This window comes from Dermacentor andersoni, chromosome 4 (assembly GCF_023375885.2).
Source record: "Dermacentor andersoni chromosome 4, qqDerAnde1_hic_scaffold, whole genome shotgun sequence".
In the NCBI taxonomy this organism is placed as follows: Eukaryota; Metazoa; Arthropoda; class Arachnida; order Ixodida; family Ixodidae; genus Dermacentor; species Dermacentor andersoni.
Window position 1 is genome coordinate 58,529,930 of NC_092817.1, and position 17,956 is coordinate 58,547,885.

General features: G+C 43.5%; 1 protein-coding gene across 1 annotated transcript; it reads right to left on the bottom strand.

Annotated features, from left to right (window-relative positions):
• Window positions 1-772: 772 nt before the first annotated feature.
• Window positions 773-17,581, bottom strand: Vps36 (vacuolar protein sorting 36). The gene is made up of 12 exons (XM_050183032.3): window positions 17,218-17,581; window positions 16,893-17,089; window positions 16,721-16,835; window positions 16,597-16,665; window positions 16,387-16,503; window positions 14,809-14,886; window positions 13,380-13,514; window positions 12,771-12,836; window positions 12,033-12,097; window positions 10,539-10,623; window positions 9,547-9,623; window positions 773-945 (listed from the first exon to the last, which is right to left on the bottom strand). The coding sequence occupies exons 1-12, from the start codon at window positions 17,311-17,313 to the stop codon at window positions 849-851; spliced, it is 1,197 nt and encodes a 398-aa protein (XP_050038989.1). The 5' UTR covers window positions 17,314-17,581; the 3' UTR covers window positions 773-848.
• Between the last annotated feature and the right edge of the window lie 375 nt (window positions 17,582-17,956).

The window sequence follows — 17,956 nt, forward strand, 5'->3', positions numbered from 1 at the left end:
ACTGTGTGCGCCGTCATTTTCACGTGAGACGGGCGACTATATGCTGTTCTCGATCGCGTGCGCCTCGCACCTTTTCTTGTTCACATGAGACCTAGTGGCAGGAAAACGTATAGGATCGCAGTCTGCAGCAGGGAACGGCGGCGCGTTTCGGTTATCGCCTATTAAAAGCGTTCCGACGCCACCACGCGTTGTGAAACAGATAGGCGAAGATGCTTATCTTAATAGGATTAGCGGTGATAACTGTAAATGCCGCATGCGACGACCCCGGAGAGGACTTGCTGGTACCGAAATGAGAAACCGAGTGCGCGCCGGCGTTTTCAAGTGAGACGGACGGGCGAGTATTGCGGTGAAGTAGAACTCTTGCTTGGGCTAGTTGGTTCATGCTTGAAGTAGGTAAAGGCAAGGCGCAGAAGACCAGGACTTAGGAAGAAGAACACAAACGACAAGACGGGCGCCTGTCGTCTAGGGACGTCTAGATGCCCTAATGAAGACATTCTTCATTTATTCTGGCCCACCCAAGGATGACGAGTAGTGCCAGCTGTTTGACAGGGCTTCAGTGGTGAGGCCTGGGACAATGTGCGGAACATGTCACCAGTATTTAAAGAATGTCATAAGAGAGGTGTAAGGGCATGAACACATGCCCGTTTCGTTCCTTGATGTACTCTTCCACGTATACAAGCTGTATGTGTTACTTTATTTCAGCCTTCAAGCCAGCTAAAGAAATGACTCCAGTCAAGGCTCAGCAATACCAATAAAAAATGCAAAGGGGAACTGCACTGTTAACAGAAATACTTTATCAGCTTTGCACACATCTTTACATTCACCCAAGTACACAAACAGGCAACCACTTAATCCACCTTCTCCAGGAACAAGTTTGGGTAAAACCGGAGGCCTTCAACAGAGTCGTCCCGGCACACCAAACCCTTCTGCTCAGCACAAATTAACCTGGACACAGAAATCAATAAAACACAGATGCATTCATTTCGTTATTTGTTTTGCTGCTTATTCATGCATTTGTAGTACACTGTAAATGTTGTTCATGTCTAATAAAAACACATATTGAAACACATACGAAGGCTAACGGGAAGTGCAATTAACAAGAAACTCAAACAGATGTGGCAAAAAATTGCAGTCATTATTGATGTGAAAAATAAATATGCAACGAGGACATGAAAAATATGGAGTTGCTGAGCATGGCTGTTGGTGCCCGACGTGTCTAGTAGTTAAAGGCGTAATGTACTGTAAAGTTAGTTTATGACAGCAAATCGGTTTCACCAGAATATGTAAATGGGTCTGTTATTACGGATTTCAAGTTGCAGAACTACAGTGCAATTTCGTTTTTCAAACATTTACACACTAAAAGAGTGGCTAAGGCTTCAACAAATTTCTTTTTCCCTCATAGCGTTGTACAACCCCATCAAGTACAAAAGCTACAGAAGACAACCATAGGCCAAACACTGCACAATGCAACAGCAGGGCGAGGCTGGCATTGAGACTTGATTTCTCTGTTAACTTCTGCCACTCGCAGCAGGTGAAGAGGGGCTCATCACAGGCAACGAAGAGAATGACTGAACAGCTTGCATAAATTTATTTTGCAGGTACAGCCATAATCAAAAGTATGCAGACAAGGGGCTCTGCAAAAAAAGAAAGAAGAGGTATTTCCTCGATGCCTTGGCAGGTAACTTGAAACTGAAGACTGCAGTTCAGACTTGACATTGCAAATGTTGCACTAACATTATAAATTTCATGTTGTCAGTCTGAGAGGCCAAGAACTTAGTTTTTTTTTCTCTCACAAATACCCTTCTCCACCTACTTTTGATAACAGGTGTCCTGGTGTGTGGTTTTTTGGTTTTCTTAAGCTCACTGGTAGGGCTGTGTATCGTACCATTGAGCTGCCTTATATGTGCAACGTGTACCCAGAAAGGCAGCCGCCGCACAATGTTCACAGTAGTCCTATACACACACAAACACTTTTCTCTAAGAGTCACCTGAAAGAAAATTTCACAGCGCTGCCACTGCCACAAAATATGCTTGTAATGGTACCCAGCAGGTAATATTTGTGGCAAATTGAATAGTAACTGTGATGCGAAGTGCCAGTCCAATACCTTCTCACATATATATATTTTTTGTTGCCATGGCAAGCCAGCTCCTAGCAATGAAGGAGCAGTAGTTGAAGACAAGGCAATTTGGTGACGAACAAAAAATTGCATAGTGGCGCTGAGGTTGAAGAGAAACGCTCGACATGCTGCACGACAGGACGACAGGTGCCCTGTACCATTCTTTGCCTTGAAGATGATATGTGATGTTTAATCGCACAAGGGCAGGTCTGGCCAAAGAGTGCCATGCAAGTGTGTATGAGTATTTAATGAGACAATGATGTGGAAAGTATTGATGGAATATGGCTGACATAGGCCTAAAAATAGAGTCATTGTGCAGTGTGTAAAACAAATTTATTAAAATTACGACAATGGCTTTAAAGTGTTCAGTGAACGTAAAAGAGATGTTTTGAAAGAATGGACTTTTAAGATATGTGCATGCCATTGGCACTGCTGCCTCATCAGAAACCTTGGATGCAAGGCTTTGGAGGCATGTGCCACACAAATGCTACTATCGCAGCAATAGCCTCAGTTAAGAGGTCATGCTACAAGTTCATCGGGCATAGAACTTGTAATGAATGAACATCACTTAAATATTTTAAAAGTGATTTGCTGCTGAAAAATGAGTCCACATGAAGGAACACTGCTGGATGAAGAGGAATATTCTGTTTGCAAGCTTGAGGAGTGTTTTTTTCTTTCAGCTTCTGATTCACGGTACTCCATCAGGACATGTAGGATGGTCAGCATCTCTCCACACTTAGCGCAGATGGGAAGGTCACAACCAGACAGCAAGTAAGAGTGGGTCCCTTAGGTATGGTCTATCCTAAGTTGACAAAGAATTACTTCAGTTCACTGTATTTTCATTGTTGGTCGCAAATTACCCAACTGAGGCTTAATTAGATGACGTTTATTTGAGGCTTCAGTGTCCCAAAATCGCTGCCAGTATGTCCTAATTTTTCTGTGGGGAAAAGGCTTCAAGTCTGTTACAGGAACAGGTATGAAAGTGTTGCTCACTTTCGCTGTAACAGATATAGCCATCTGGTCTGCCAGCACATTACCCTTGATGCCTCTGTGGCTGGGCACCCAGAAAATCACAAGCCAGTTCGACATGTACTCAGTGCACAAAAGTGAATAAAGCTCGCTGAGTACAGGATTTTTGTTTTTGCAGGATGACATTAAGGACCTTACTACACTCAAAGAGTCAGTGAATATGATGGCACTGGCAGGTTGGTTTTCCTGATACATTTAACAGTCAAAATTACTTTGTATGCCTCAGCAGAAATGATACTTGTTTCCCGATGTAAAACGTCACATTCTGAGGATGATGGACCAACTGCTGCAAAAGACACGACAGCATGGGACTTTGATGCCTCAGTATAAAATTCTGGGCATGAGTACTTTAACTAGAGTTTTAACTAGAGTTTTAACTGGAGCGTGCTTTGTCGCATGAATGCACGACATGACACATATAAGCTGCCATTGCCACGGCGGTAAGAGCTTTGCGGGGCCTTTACATGAGGTTTTAAAAGTGGGATGCCCATTCCATCACTGAGCTTCCTCACACACAGTGAGAAGGGCTCCTTCAGTGTGGGTAGGTTGCGAAACAGTGTGGCGCACATCATATCATTTATAGTAGCGTAACATGGATGTTCAGGGTTTGCATGTACCTTAAGAAAATATGTAAATCTAGAGTATGACCTTTGCAAGTGAACATTCGTTCAATTCCGTGTGGAGGCTTTGCACGGGACTTGTCCTGAACGCACCTTTGGCCAGGCAGATACCCAAATGGTGAATCGAATCCTGCATCTTCAATGTGCCCAGTACGGCAGAATGGCACACCACAGCACCACAGTCTAAACGTGTAAGGCTTTTACGTGTAAGGCTTTTACGTGTAAGGCTTTTACGTGTAAGGCGTACAGGTCCAATAGGCACTTCGTGTGGAAAGGTCCCGAAGAACACCAAAACGCCACGTCGTATCATATGCCTTCTCCAGGTGAAGAAACACTGAAAGAAGGAACTGTTTATGTATAAAAGCATCCCTGATGTTAGCCTCAATGCGAACGAGGTGGTCTGTCGTCGACCTACCTTCTCGGAAACCACACTGGAAGGGGCCTAGTATTTTGTTATTTTCTAAGAAACGGATTAGGTGCCGGCTTATCATTTTTTCGAATAGCTTGCACAGACAACTCGTTAGAGCTATTGGTCTGTAACTGCTGGCTAGAGACGGGTCCTTTCCTTGTTTAAAGGGCCCCTCACCAGGTCTGGCCATTTTGAGCTGACAAGCACAGAGCGTACATTACGTGATAACGATCGTGTCTGCAAAGTATTACATCGCTACGCCCCACGAAAAGATCTGAAATTTCAAACCGAATGCCGTTTTTCCTTCTCCTCGCAGCCGCCGCGCTCCAAGCCGGAGGATGACATACTCACGTCCCTGCGCCTACATACTCGAGTCCACAGTGTGCCATCGCTCGTGGTGACACAGGACTTCGAGAGTTATTCAAGGTACCATCTGTTATTTGTGTGATCTGTTGCTTGAATTGACGAACTGAAGTTTAGAGAAATCATAAAACACATAAACGGAATGTCTGCATGTTTTTTGCTTTACTTTGCATTGAAGCAAAAGAGTTGTACTTCCACTTAGTCTGCTTGTTCCTACGGTCATGCAGTCACATGCGCAGGTACCGAAACTATGCCATTTTCTACTGCGTTCCAGCATGTGATCATGCTCTGCGATCTGCTTGTTCTGCCTCAGTATTTGTGTAGCACTGAATTACATCGCTAGTCATGTGTCCTTGTGCACAGCGCGCAAAATCGTGTGCTGTGCGAAACGATAACAGCTCGTGCGCACCACCGCCAGTCGAAGTGCATACCGCCGAAAAAAAAAGTGAGGAGAACAAAAAAAGTGAAGGCGGGGCCCGCGACGTATGTGTCATGCGATCCTCGAGGTCCGGCATTGGAGAAGGCAGGGAAGGAATTTCGCTTGCGAAAGCTAGACGAGGCGAGTGGAGAAAGAGTCCCGCTATGCAGTGAAGCCCGCCTGCTGAAATCATGGGTTCGCGGCACTGAAATATTTTTATCTTGGCTATTAATGAGCCAACTTGAAACATTTTTGTGGCAGAACGCTCCCTAGAGGACGCGTAACAACTTCCAGCGTATAACCAAAATTTGCTATGGGGCCTGGCGAGGGGTCCTTTAGGTGTGGGTATAACAATAGCTTCTTTCCAAGCAGATGGAATGTATCCAGCTGCTCACAGCATTGAAAAGAGGTAAAGTGTTTTTAGAATTCCTGGTTATATGAGTTTGATCATTTCATAAATTCTGCTATCACTACCTGGTGCCAAGTCTTCACAACTATTGAGAGATGCCTGAAGTTCAGCTAAGCTGAACGGGCAACTGTACACTTCATTTCTTGCACATTTGTGTTCAAGGTACTCTGTGTTTTTTCTGAGCCACAGGAAAGTGTGCGTGTAGTGTGATGAACTCAAGATTTGTTCAAAGTGCTCACCTAGAAAACCTGTCTGATTTTTTAGGCCAGCTCCTTCGGTATTTACTTGGGGTAGAGGATGAGACTGTTGGCCTTTTAATTTGTTTACCCAGTTCCAGACCTTTCTCTCATCAGTGTATGAATTAGTACTGGATATATACTTCTCCCAACTATCCCTCTTAGCTCATCGACTTGTTCTTCTGCCCTACGACTTTGCTTGTTTAAAATTAATGAGGTTTTCAGCAGTTGGGCAGTCACGTAGCAGACCCCAAGCTTTCTTTTACTTTTCCCTTGCCTTTTCACACTTGTCATTCCACCACGGGATGCAGCATTTATTAGACAGTCCATTTATTTGTTTGATGCATTTTGTGGCAGCATGTATTATAAAATATGTCATGTAAGCCATGGCATTGTGTATATTAAGACTAGCAATGCCCTCCCTGTCTAAACGTGTATGTTCTCAGAATAATTCCCAGCTCACCAAGTCAACCTTCCATTGAGGAAGATGTGGGGAGCATTCGTCCTGTGTTGCAAGATTTAGAACTATCGGGAAGTGGACACTTCCGAAAGAGTTCTTAATTACATTCCACTCGAGGTGCGGCAGGAGAGTGCTGGATACTATGCTTGAGTCAATTGAGGAGTAGGTGTGGTGCGCAATGCTATAGTACGTCTGCTCATTCTTATTGGGTAAGCATGCACCAGATGAATAGAGAAAGTTTTCAATTAACCGCCCTGTTCCATCGCAACGGGAGTCTCCCCACAAAGTGTTATGTGCGTTTAGATCTCCAACAACAATACATGGCTTAGGGAGTTCATCGATGTAATTTTCAAATTTGGTTTTATGAAGTTGATAGGTGGGAGGGATGAATATAGAGCTGATAGTAACTAGCCTGTTAAACAAGATCGCCTGAACAGCAACTGCCTCTCGGGGTGTACGGTGCTTTTTATTCACGACAGACTACACATCTATAGACTATAATAGCCATGCCACCAGATGACGCAACTGCATTATCACGGTCTTTATAAAAAATGGTATATTGTGGAAGAAAATTGGTTTGTGTGTGTTTGAGGTGCATTTCTTGAATGCACAGCACCCTGGGACTAAGTTTGTGGAAGAGTTGTTTAACGTCATCGAGATTATGGAGGAGATCTCTGACGTTCCAATGAACTATTCGAGTACCTATAATAAAAGGAGTTTTGTAGTGTGTGTTTAAGAAAAGAAAGTTAGTTTATAGAAGCCTTTATCAACCCTGTGATTAGAGGTTACTCTTTTTTGGAGCGGTCAAAAGACTCTCGTCGCTCCTTGGGCGCTAACTGCGTCATTTGGCTGGGAGTTGTGTCCATCGCCTCTTGCAGGGCGCTGAATGCCCACTCTTGAGCGCACTATTTCACGTGAAGGCCTCGTCTCGGGGGACGAGACCCTTGCGGCCACCAGCCCGGAGGTCAATGGCCACTTCTTCCGGGGCAGTGGAGCAACAGTAGCTGCAGCCACCGAGGGGGCGGATGGTGTCTCCGCCTGCTCACATTGTGTGGGCCAGACAGTTGCCGGGCACCATTGTGGCACTGCCCCCTGATGCGCCACATCAGCAAAACTGACTTTGGGCAGGCGGGACACCCACCTGCGCGCCTCCTTGAATACTATATTTTCTTTCACTATATTTTCTTTTTACAGGATGGGCACGACCATGAGTACGCAATGTGCTCCCCATTGCAGTTCGCACAGTGGAGGGAGTTTTCACATGATTTCGAGAGGCATTCATTTGTACCGCATTTCACACAAGTCTGGCAGCCTTGGCAGTTCTGTGAACTGTGGCCAAATCGCTGGCACTTACAGCATTGCAGGGGATTTGGGACATACGGCCTGACCCAGATCTTCACATATCGTGCTTCGATAGAGTTGGGCAGGATGCTTGAGCCAAATGTCAGTATTAGGTGTTTGGTATCGATTTCTTTTCCATCACGCCTCATTTTAATTCACTTAACATTGATCACATTCTGATCATTCCAACCGTCTAGAAGTTCTGCTTCAGACAATTCTATCAGATCAGCATCGGAGACAATACCGCGAGTGATCTTCATGGTACAGCTTGGGGACACTGTTACTGGAACATCCTCAAAGGACACAAGATTGGGCAGTTTTTCATGTTGTTTCTCATCACGGAGCTCCAGAAGCAGATCATAGCTTGCCATTTTCGATGCTTTGTAACCAGGACCGAAAACTTCAGTCAGAGATTTTGAGACGATGAAGAGTGAAATCATTCTCACCGTCCTTTCAGGTTTATCAGAGTGGATTACGTGAAAGGGGGGAAGTTCTGTGTTCGGTTGCCAAAAAATTGAAAGACCTTTTCGGTGCACCCTCGTTTCTGAGGGCAATCAGGAAGTGGGCAGAAGTAAGTTGCCATGGATATACATATTAAATTCGGCAGCGGCGCCAGCCACCCACCACGAAGCCCAACGAGGGGACGCTGCAGGACCGTGAAAGTCTAGGTCCTGCATACGCCAGTTGTACGACACTACTATAACCAAATATGATGTACTCAAGGTTGGTTAACCAGAGAAGGTTAACCCTTGCTGCCTAGGAAATTAGAAGTAAAAGGAAATAAAGAGAGGAGACAAAATATTCAAAGAGATAGAGAAAAACGAGGATTGGAGAGGAGGACAGGAAAAAGCAACTACCAATTTCCCCCGGATGGGTCAGTCCGGGGGTGCTGCTTACGTAAAGCCGAGGCCAAAGAGGTACGTTGCCTCCACCGAGGGGCCATAAAGATCCAAGCACTCGGCAATGGCTCAACCCCCAGGATCACCTTTTCACTGGACACGGCTAAGCCACACACTGTCAGACGCGGGACGGTCCAATCCTCATGTACTTGGGTACATGATCTCGCAACACACCAAACGCCTGCTGACGCAGACCATTCTTTGCCTTATTGCAACATAAATTAATGCTTGTGTGGAGCACAAAAACGTTCTAAACAAGTGAAGAATATTTTATGAAGTAACTAAAGCCTGGAGGACAAAATTTTTATACTAAAGGAAACTATTGAGACAACACACAAGGAGTTAAGAAGCCTCTATGGCTACTTTCTCAGCGTCATTAAAGCAGCATTGAATGATATACAGTAGAACCTTGTTGATACGTTCCTGCTATGTACATTTTTCCAGCACCAACGTTCGTAATTGGGACCAAAAAGTGACCCAATAGAGTTGCGCTCATTTTTTACCATTTCATATGTTCCCAGAACACACGCTTTTTCAGCACCAACATTCAGTACGTCGCCAAACTGCGATCGTATTATATGTTTGCCAGCCGCTAGATCCTATGTAAACAAGAAAACGCGTGAGGCGTGCGCGATCAAGGATAATATATAGCTGCCCGCTGCGGCAGTTCCACCGCAGTAGTCACCCGCCCGTATCAACACCGGCGCGCACTCAGTTTCGAATTGCAGTACCGACAAATCTTCTCCGGGATCGTCACACGTGGCACTCACAGCTATCACTGCCAATCCTATTACGATAAGTATCTTCGCCTATCTGTCTCACAGCGCGTGGTGTCGTCGGAAACGTAGTGCACGCTTTTAACAGGCAATAACTGAAACACGCCGCCGTTCCCTGCTGCAAACTGCGTGACTTGGGCATCACATTTCGCTTCGGCAGCATCCGGCCTCACCCACTTAAAAGACCACGCAATAGGAAAACAACAAAATACATCTCAGGCTGCCGGAGCACCACCAGATCCCCACACGTCGGCATCTCGTGCCACAACAATCCGTGTGACCCTTTGCATTATGTAGATGTCACCAATAGTTGAGCCTGTCAATTTTTTAGTTATATTAGATCATACATTTTCTCAGTTAGTATGTTTTTTCTCACTTTTTTTTTAAGCGTATGAACAAGGTTCTACTGTAATAGCATTCCATATGGTTCCCTGCTTCAACACTGATGCGACAAGAGTGTAGTGCTCACCTTTCTTTGGCCAATATGACTGAAATGCGAATGAGGGGTGAGAGTTGTTCAGCTGACAATGAACCATGCTCATCAATCTGGAAGAAAACAAAACAGTTAGTAAGGCTTTAGTTGCCACAGTTCTTGCCTGCTGCAGTTGTGAAACACATAAAATGCAATACACGGTATAAAGGGCTTTCAGTACCATAACCAAGGGCTTGAATATCAGGGCTGGTTCACAATCAGAAAATATAGACAGTAAGCTCAAAGATGCAGTAACAACCCAACCAACCAATATTTATTCTTTTTCTTTTTCTCATCAATTGTGAAGTAAGTGTGCTGTTGATGAAAGGGCTAAGAAAACCTTAGAAGCTTATTAGTGCGTCGTCTTAACAGTTTAATTACCTCATGTGCATTCTGACAGTTCCCACATGTCTAGAGAAGTGGGTAATTGATAAATAATTAGGAATTAAGAGTAAACAACAATATATATAGAGGTTCTCAAAAGCATCTCATCCAGCACACTGTAGTACATTACAAACAGCAGTTAGGAGAAACTTCAGACATTGCAAGATGATATGAAAGGGCATTGCCAATAGCTTACAATAATATGATATTACCATGATCAGCCACTGCCAGGAGCAGTTACTTTGAGGTAATAACCAAGCCAGAAACATGCTTCTCAGGCAGTCGGAACCATTTTGAATGTTACACCTGACAGTGGTTTAGTCTTTAACCGGATGTTTGCTCGTCATGCACATGCATTGTGTTACTGTCCCTGTCTCCATCATCGTCATCATTTTTCTCCTATTCTTTTCTTCCCTGCTCTCAGCGTTGAGTAGCTATCCAGAGCCTTACACACGAGGCCTACCTCATAGCTTTCTTTAGATAAACTCTTTCGGTACTTTAACAGTTTCCTACAAAACTAAGAGCTACTTCATATTCAAATAAACAGGTCAGATCTAGAATTTTATCACAGAAAACCAACAGCATTGGAAGAAATGAACACTTGCCAACTGTCGTGCCTCTGCACTAGTTTTTTCGTCATTTTGCGTTGCCAGTTTCAGCACTGTGACTCCACTTCCAAACACATGCAACCTGTGGATAAACCAGTAACATACAACATGTTACAGAAAACAAAGTTCTCACACTTCAATCATCTCATACAAGTTGTGCCAGTGTAAAACCAACTCAAGTTCCTTAACAAGGCAAAAGCAACAGTAAAATGGCTTCAATGAAAAGAACAAGAAACATTGCAGATATACAAATCTTATAATGTTCCAAGTGCATGCTCAACTCATGCAAGGACTACCGAGTATCAGTAGTCCTTACTGCTTTGCTGCTCCACTTATGGTCAAGACAACCTTGAGCAGAACACGGAGATAGGCAGCACTACGCATTTTGTCAGGTGATTTCTAAAGGGGTGCAACTCCTCAACACTGCTGTTGTACTATCTTTTTACCCTCCCCTTCCTGCCAATTAATCTTGAATGTTAAATGAGCTGGTCACAGTAAAACTAAAAAAAGGGGGGGGGGGGGTAGTGGTTGAAACGTAAAAACTACAAGCTCTTAACTATAATTGCCCTTCAATGTGATAAGGATTACAACTGCTAGCATTACTTGCAGCAATGGTGGGGTAGTGAAAGTCATAGTGAAATCTGTTTACTTATAGCATTAATTATGGCAGCAGATCACCTAGCTGCCTGTACTAATTTAGAGCAGATTTATTGGCCTTATTACACCAAGCTACACCAAACAGACTTGGTAGCCGTGCTCATGTGATAGACACGCATATCCTTGCTTGTACCATCCTGTCACCTGGCTTGCAATAACGTGAAACTATTCCACTCAGTTTTTATTCCAGATCCACCATCTTCCCTCAGCGATTGGTCAAAATGTTTCAGGTCGGGCCCATATGGGTATATATGCCAGTATTGGCTGGCATAAATACCACATAGACTTGTGTAACAACCACACTAATGTAACACCAACATTTTCAAATTCAAGAGAAACGTTCTGCCTAATACTTTCAAATTTTACTTGCATAGAAGCTACACCCCAATGTTTAGAGAAAGGTGGGTGTATAAAAAGCAGTCTTCTGGTATGGAAAGCCCAGCTTATCAGCATTAAGCTGTAGATACAGTCTACATTGAATAATTTTGTATATTCTGGTGTTAGTCATCTCACTTCAAATGGGCATACGTAGCAGCTTCATTTCATGACCGCAGACAGGTCAAGTTTCACTAAATATTTATGCAATAAAAATTGTGTTTCTATCCATGTAACAGCTGCACCCTAACCTTTTGCAGGAAATCTTGGAAAAGAGGGTGCGGATATTAGAGGAGCCTACGCAATGTACACTCAGAAATTGTCACGGCATGCGAAATAGTGACGGTGTGTCAAAAAGGCTCTCAAATGCACAATGTATCGCAGATTGAACAGCTCAGAGATCTTTTTTCACTATGAAACTTTACATGCTGTTAAGTTTTAAAATTATGTGCTGTTTACCTCAACGGTAGTTGTAGCGACTCCATTACCTTGCAGGCATTCAGAAGGTCCTCTGGTGATAAAAGCTGCATGGAAAGTAAAACATCACATTCAAGCACAACGCTACATCCTGGGTACAGTACCATAGGTGCCTGTTCTCGTAAATACTTCTGCATATTATCCCTCAAATGTACCGTACCAAAATGCGCATCAATGGGAATGTGGCCACCGTGGTCGAGAACCATATCAACAACCTTGTGCTCATGGCATTCTTCTGCCAAGACAAAGTCAGGGTACTATTCCTGGTTGCAGCAGCTGTATTTCAACGAAGAAGGAATGCAAAACGCACGTGCATCATCTTTTGGGTACAAGTTAAAGAAATCCAGGTGGTCAAAATGAATCTGAAGCCCTTCACTACAGCCCCCCTCATAACCCATGGCAAAGTTTTGCTTGTGCAGTTGCATCTGTAGTTTCATCTTTGGTCTTGGTTTCATCTGTGGTGTTGTGTGTGAAATTTCAACAAAGGTGGAATACAAAAACACACATGTACCATGCACATTAAAGAACCCCAGGTGGTCAAAATGAATCCAGAACCCTCTACTACAGCACCCCTCATAACCCACAGTGAAGTTTCGAGACATTAAACCACAGTGTAATTTTTCTTTAATCAAGTCCAAAGTGAGCTCTCACAAACGGTAATTTCTTGTTTAAAAGAATGCTTCCTACATGCTGCCAAACACCAGGCACAAAAGAACTCACCTCAAGGCCCCTTGCTCTGTTTATCCTACAGTAGACATCCGTTAGGGAAAGAATTCCTCCACTTTCCTATTGAAAAGAATTATCAAGTTAGTCAATATTGTTTGCACTGAGTCTGACAATGACACAACCTAAATTTGTTCAGTAACCACATTGCGGTGTCAGTGCATCTTACCAGCCAATATACAAACTGACACAAGAAAAACCTGCCATTCAGATACAATTCATGCCAATTATGCACAAGCTTTAGAAATGTAGCCAACAGTCCAGATGCCACATAAAATTGACATCAAAGAGCAGTGTTCTTTAACAATTACAAGAATGTTTCGCACACTTTCTCTCAATATGAAAAATGACAGACAGTCACAGCTACTGCAAACAAAAATGTTAACTTAATGGCTGCTCAGAAATAACGAGCTCCTAACCTGTGCAGGATTATCCCACACTACACAAATCAACAGCAGCAAGATGACAGCAGGGCAATTAAAAGTAACACAGAGAACACATGATTTATCAATCGATGGCTCCTGAAAAATCTGCTCATTATTACCACTGCACATGTCAAACGAAATGTTAGATCAACACCCAAAGAACGGCCTTTGAAACACACACCTGGACAGGTCCCTCCAGAACATCAGCGAGCTGCTTGGCAAGCTCTTGGTAGTAGTTAATTCCAGATCCATAGGCACTTTTTGTGACTGGATCGCTGATTCCAAGAGACAGCAAATGAGACTTGAACATGATCGTCTGTGCAGACACAAGTAGGTAGCAAGAGTTGGTGACAGCCACAAAGGAAGACACACGAGGAATCGGAAGCTTGGCATTGCCATCAAAACGAACATGTGACCAAGAAGTGTGATGAAAAAAAGCAGCAGCATGAGGGCTGTGCTAGATGGAATGAATGCATTCTTAAAATCAGGGTTGGTATAGTGTGACGTCTCTATTTGCTTGATAGTCTTTCTTCCTTTTGATCTACTACTCACAAACAGCTGACCACAGCACTAACATGTTCTGAGTACTGCTTGGACCCTTGGCAAAGTGGGAAAAGAAATAGCACTGGAACAGAGTCATTATCCACACTATCCCAATCCCACATTATTCCTAATCAATACACACACCGGAAGTGCAAGAGGAAGGAAACAGTGCCGTCCAACAACTGAAGGTTGTGCCGTGTGTGGTTGCAAGCATTCCTTTAATCAAACTAAATTTATTGTTACGAATTTTAAACCATCAATCGCTTTACTTGACTGTGAGATACAGCTGCTCGTTGATTTAATGTGATGCGTCTTACTGGCTCTGTGCCCGGGTTGGTTCTACTTTATTTATTTATTTAGAGTTACTTCATATTAAAGATTAAATGGACACCACTGTGTCCTGTGTTCCTTATTTTGTGCTGCCGTCCTGTAATTTATCGACGTTTTTCACTCATTTTATCAACACAAGAAAATGTGTGGGTGTCAAGGCAACATACAGTGCATCAGGTAGCATAAAATGCAAGCTTCCATTCGTGTGCTTTGCTACTGAGAGGACAAAAAACCTGACCACCAGACATGCCTTTAAGTGCACACAAGTGCTTAAATTGACTGCCTTTTCCCGATAACTGTCAGCAGAAGAGACATGTCGAGTGCATGGAGCATCCTTTATTGTGCATACTAACAAGCAGAAGTGCATAAACGGCACCATGCTGATGTAAACTTTCTGTAGAGATCAGTATTTGTCTTGAATATTTGTTTTAACTTGTTCAGAGTGTTATAAAAGCTTTGCTCTCCCTGTACGCCTAACCATCGCCACATTTCTCGCACATGTCAACACACATTAGATGCATGTAGACAATGCATGATAATTAAAAAAGTTATGTGTACAGCAAAAAAAAATATCTGATTTTATGACTTGCTGAACAGAACTACTGTTTGACACAAACAAAAATGTAAACGCGTGAAGATATGGTTGTAGTGGTGAGTAGGTGTTGCAGCTAAAAGAATGAATGAACGACATCTTTATTGGAAAGGCTGGCACTTTCGCCTAAAGTTCTCACACTTACTTCATCATCAGTCAAGCTACTTCCTTTCTCTTTTAACTTCTGTGTGATACTTTTGGACAGCGCAACCATGTCCTTGGCCTGAAACGAAGCACAAAGAACAAAGTGACAGTTCTCTCTTGTACATGCGTGTGTATGAGTTCATGCCCCGTTAACCAGAAAAATAAGAAATGCTGCATTCGACCAGATTTTTGTGATAGCCTAAAGGGACACTAAAGGAAAATAATAAGCAGAGCTAGATTTAAAGATCAGCTTTTCGTAACAATGAAATTGTCATTCGTAGCAAGAACAAAGGTTTTGTAAGCGAGAAAATGATGAAAATGAAAAATCAGAGTGACGTCACCTGTTGCAGACTATTACCGCACACAAGGCGTCAGCACTGGCTGATTCAGAGAGAGTGGCATACAGGGAGAACACATGAAAATTATGCCGACTTGTCCCTTTGGCGTGGGCAGTTCAAACTCGGGAGCAGCAGCAGGACTTCGGCAGCAACTTTCTACACAACTTAGTGGTATATTAGCACACAGAAAGTGTTGATAGACTTCTAGACAGTCTATCGGTCTAGCTCAGCTTAATCCTTTAGTGTCCCTTTAAGCTGCAGTGAACTGCAGATACAATTAAGTTGACCATTATATTATTTGCAATGAAGCAAGACACGACTGGCACACAGAAAATGATGATAGACTTCCAGACAAATAATCTATCGATCTATTTCAACTTTATCCTTTAGTGTCCCTTTACCCTTTAGGTTGAAATGAACTGCAGACACAACTAAGATGACCATTATAATTAATTGAAATGAAGCATGACACAACAATCAACATGTTTTACTTAGTCCAGGTGTTATGAATTTTAGAAAACAAGTAGATCATGAAATATTCAAATTAAGGCCCAGTTCCGAAATTTGTTTGTCAAGTACGTGTAACAAAATGAAATTATAAGTTGTAAGCCCTAAATTTTACGTCAAAGCCGGGTGATATAAAAAGAACAGTACTGCTCTGCCTTGAGGCATGCCGTGCACAAACAATTCTAACTTTCTTGCTTCTTTTTATAAACCTCTCAAAACTAAAAAAATTCATCACATCAAGCTGTAGTCTTTGTTTGCACAAGTAATAATGTGAGCAACCTAGGAAATTATAAAATTTTGAATGGATTTGACATACGAAATAACCTGCTGGTTTCTACACGCAACAAAGGCTGTACAAACAGAAGTTTCCCATTCACAATTTACCATAGAACTTCGATGCCTTTTTGAAAACACTTTTAGCTATAACAGCTGTGAAATACGATATACTGAAACTGCAGCTTACAGCTTTTATTTCTCCTCAGTTTAAGTGAGTTTTCTTCGGTGAGAGAGAGTTGGCATGAATTCCTGTCTTTGTAATCAATTTCGTTCAGTGTCTTTATGAATAAATGTCACATAATCAGTAACATGTGTACCATTAGTGTTTTCTTGCCTGCAGTGTTATGTTTTCATCACATCACTCCATCATAGTTCATGACTACATACATTTGTGAATACACATCTGCGAGTACAGCCGTGACAGTATTACGAAAGCAAACAATGATAAAGGCACTTGCCATTTCCATCAACTTGCTAAGGTCTTCGAAGGCTGCAGATATATTCTTGTCTGCTTCATCATGCTTGGCCTGGATCTGACGTTCAATGCCAACAATGCCAGTGCGAATCTTTTTGCCCTGTCAAAGTAAATTACTATGTTCCAAGGTGCTCTTGTCCACACCTGGATCACTGTCACGCTCAGAAATTGTGATACATCTGTGCTCACTCACTCGTGAATCCACTGTGGGCATCTTCAGCCAATCTTTTCTTTGGAGCGCTGCTTGCATTTCCTGGTAAAACTGATGTCACGAATTTAAGCGTAACTCGCATACTACGCGCTATTGTGCGCCTTACCTCTGATGAGCCTCCACTCCGAAAGGAGAACCGCACATAGTCAAATGGGCTGCTCTGCACGACGCCAGCATGTTTCTCGTCAGTCGGTGGCGAGACGTGGGCCACTACCTTGGCGCTGTGGTGCAGCAGGACATTGGTTACACGACAAACAGGGTTTCCACAGCAGCCGTACCTTTTACTCCAGCTCCCACTCTGTTCTTCGATAAGTACGATGAGGCTCAGATGCAAGCTAATCCGCTGTTTCTGCATAAAGAAGAACAAATGAAAGTCAAGTGACCCTGCTGAGATGATCACGGCGACAGCTACCTCAGGTCCTGTCCAGTAGACTTGATGCGAAGTCAGTACCAACTCGCCTCCAACGAAAGGTGTCTGCAACAATTACACGTTAACGCCAGCCCCATCAATGGCAACTCACGGCAGCATTTTTTTTTTTTTTCAAGCAATATTCACGACACAGCTGGCAAAGGGCGAGTTTCATCTCGCTGGGTGCACATCACCTTTCTTTCACCGTCGTACAGTGCTACACCCGGCTGTTGCCGAAGGATCACTTCGCCACTTTGTAGATTCTCACTGGACCACACAAACCTATTCATCACGGCCTTCAAACAGGAACTGTCAGATCCATCAACGTGTAATATAAGAAAAATCTATGCACAGTTGATCGCTGCACCACTGGCTGCACGGCACACCCACTGTACCCAAGACAACCAGAGACAATCATAACAAAGCGATCTCAACGCCATCCCGACTCAACTGAAGGCCTCAACGAAAAAGTTATAAAGCTGGAGCCAAATGTTGCGCTTATGTTTTCTTGAGTCATCCTGAAATTCTTAGCAGACTACAAGCGAATTCAACAAATAACAATTATAGCGTCCTCGATCACCTTGCCCCGGGGTTGCCCCGAAACCAGAATGGTGCGCTTTGCCCCGCCGTGGTGCCGCACTGCGGAGGGTCAATATCGAGGACAAAACTGCACCCTGCGCAGAGTGCTTGCATGCAGCGCTACTTTGCCCCTGGCGCGCAAAACGTGCGCGAACACGCGCACGCGCATATTTTATTGTTTGCAGATGCTGAGCATCTGCGGCAAGCGCTCGAACCTTGTCAAACTGCGTGCTCCGACATAACTGGTTGCAAGCAAACACCAATGAATTTTATAATTAATCCTGACGACCCGTTCAATGAACCTGTCCACTTTCGGCCGCTCTTCACCACACTGTTTTTGGACGAGGTCGAGCA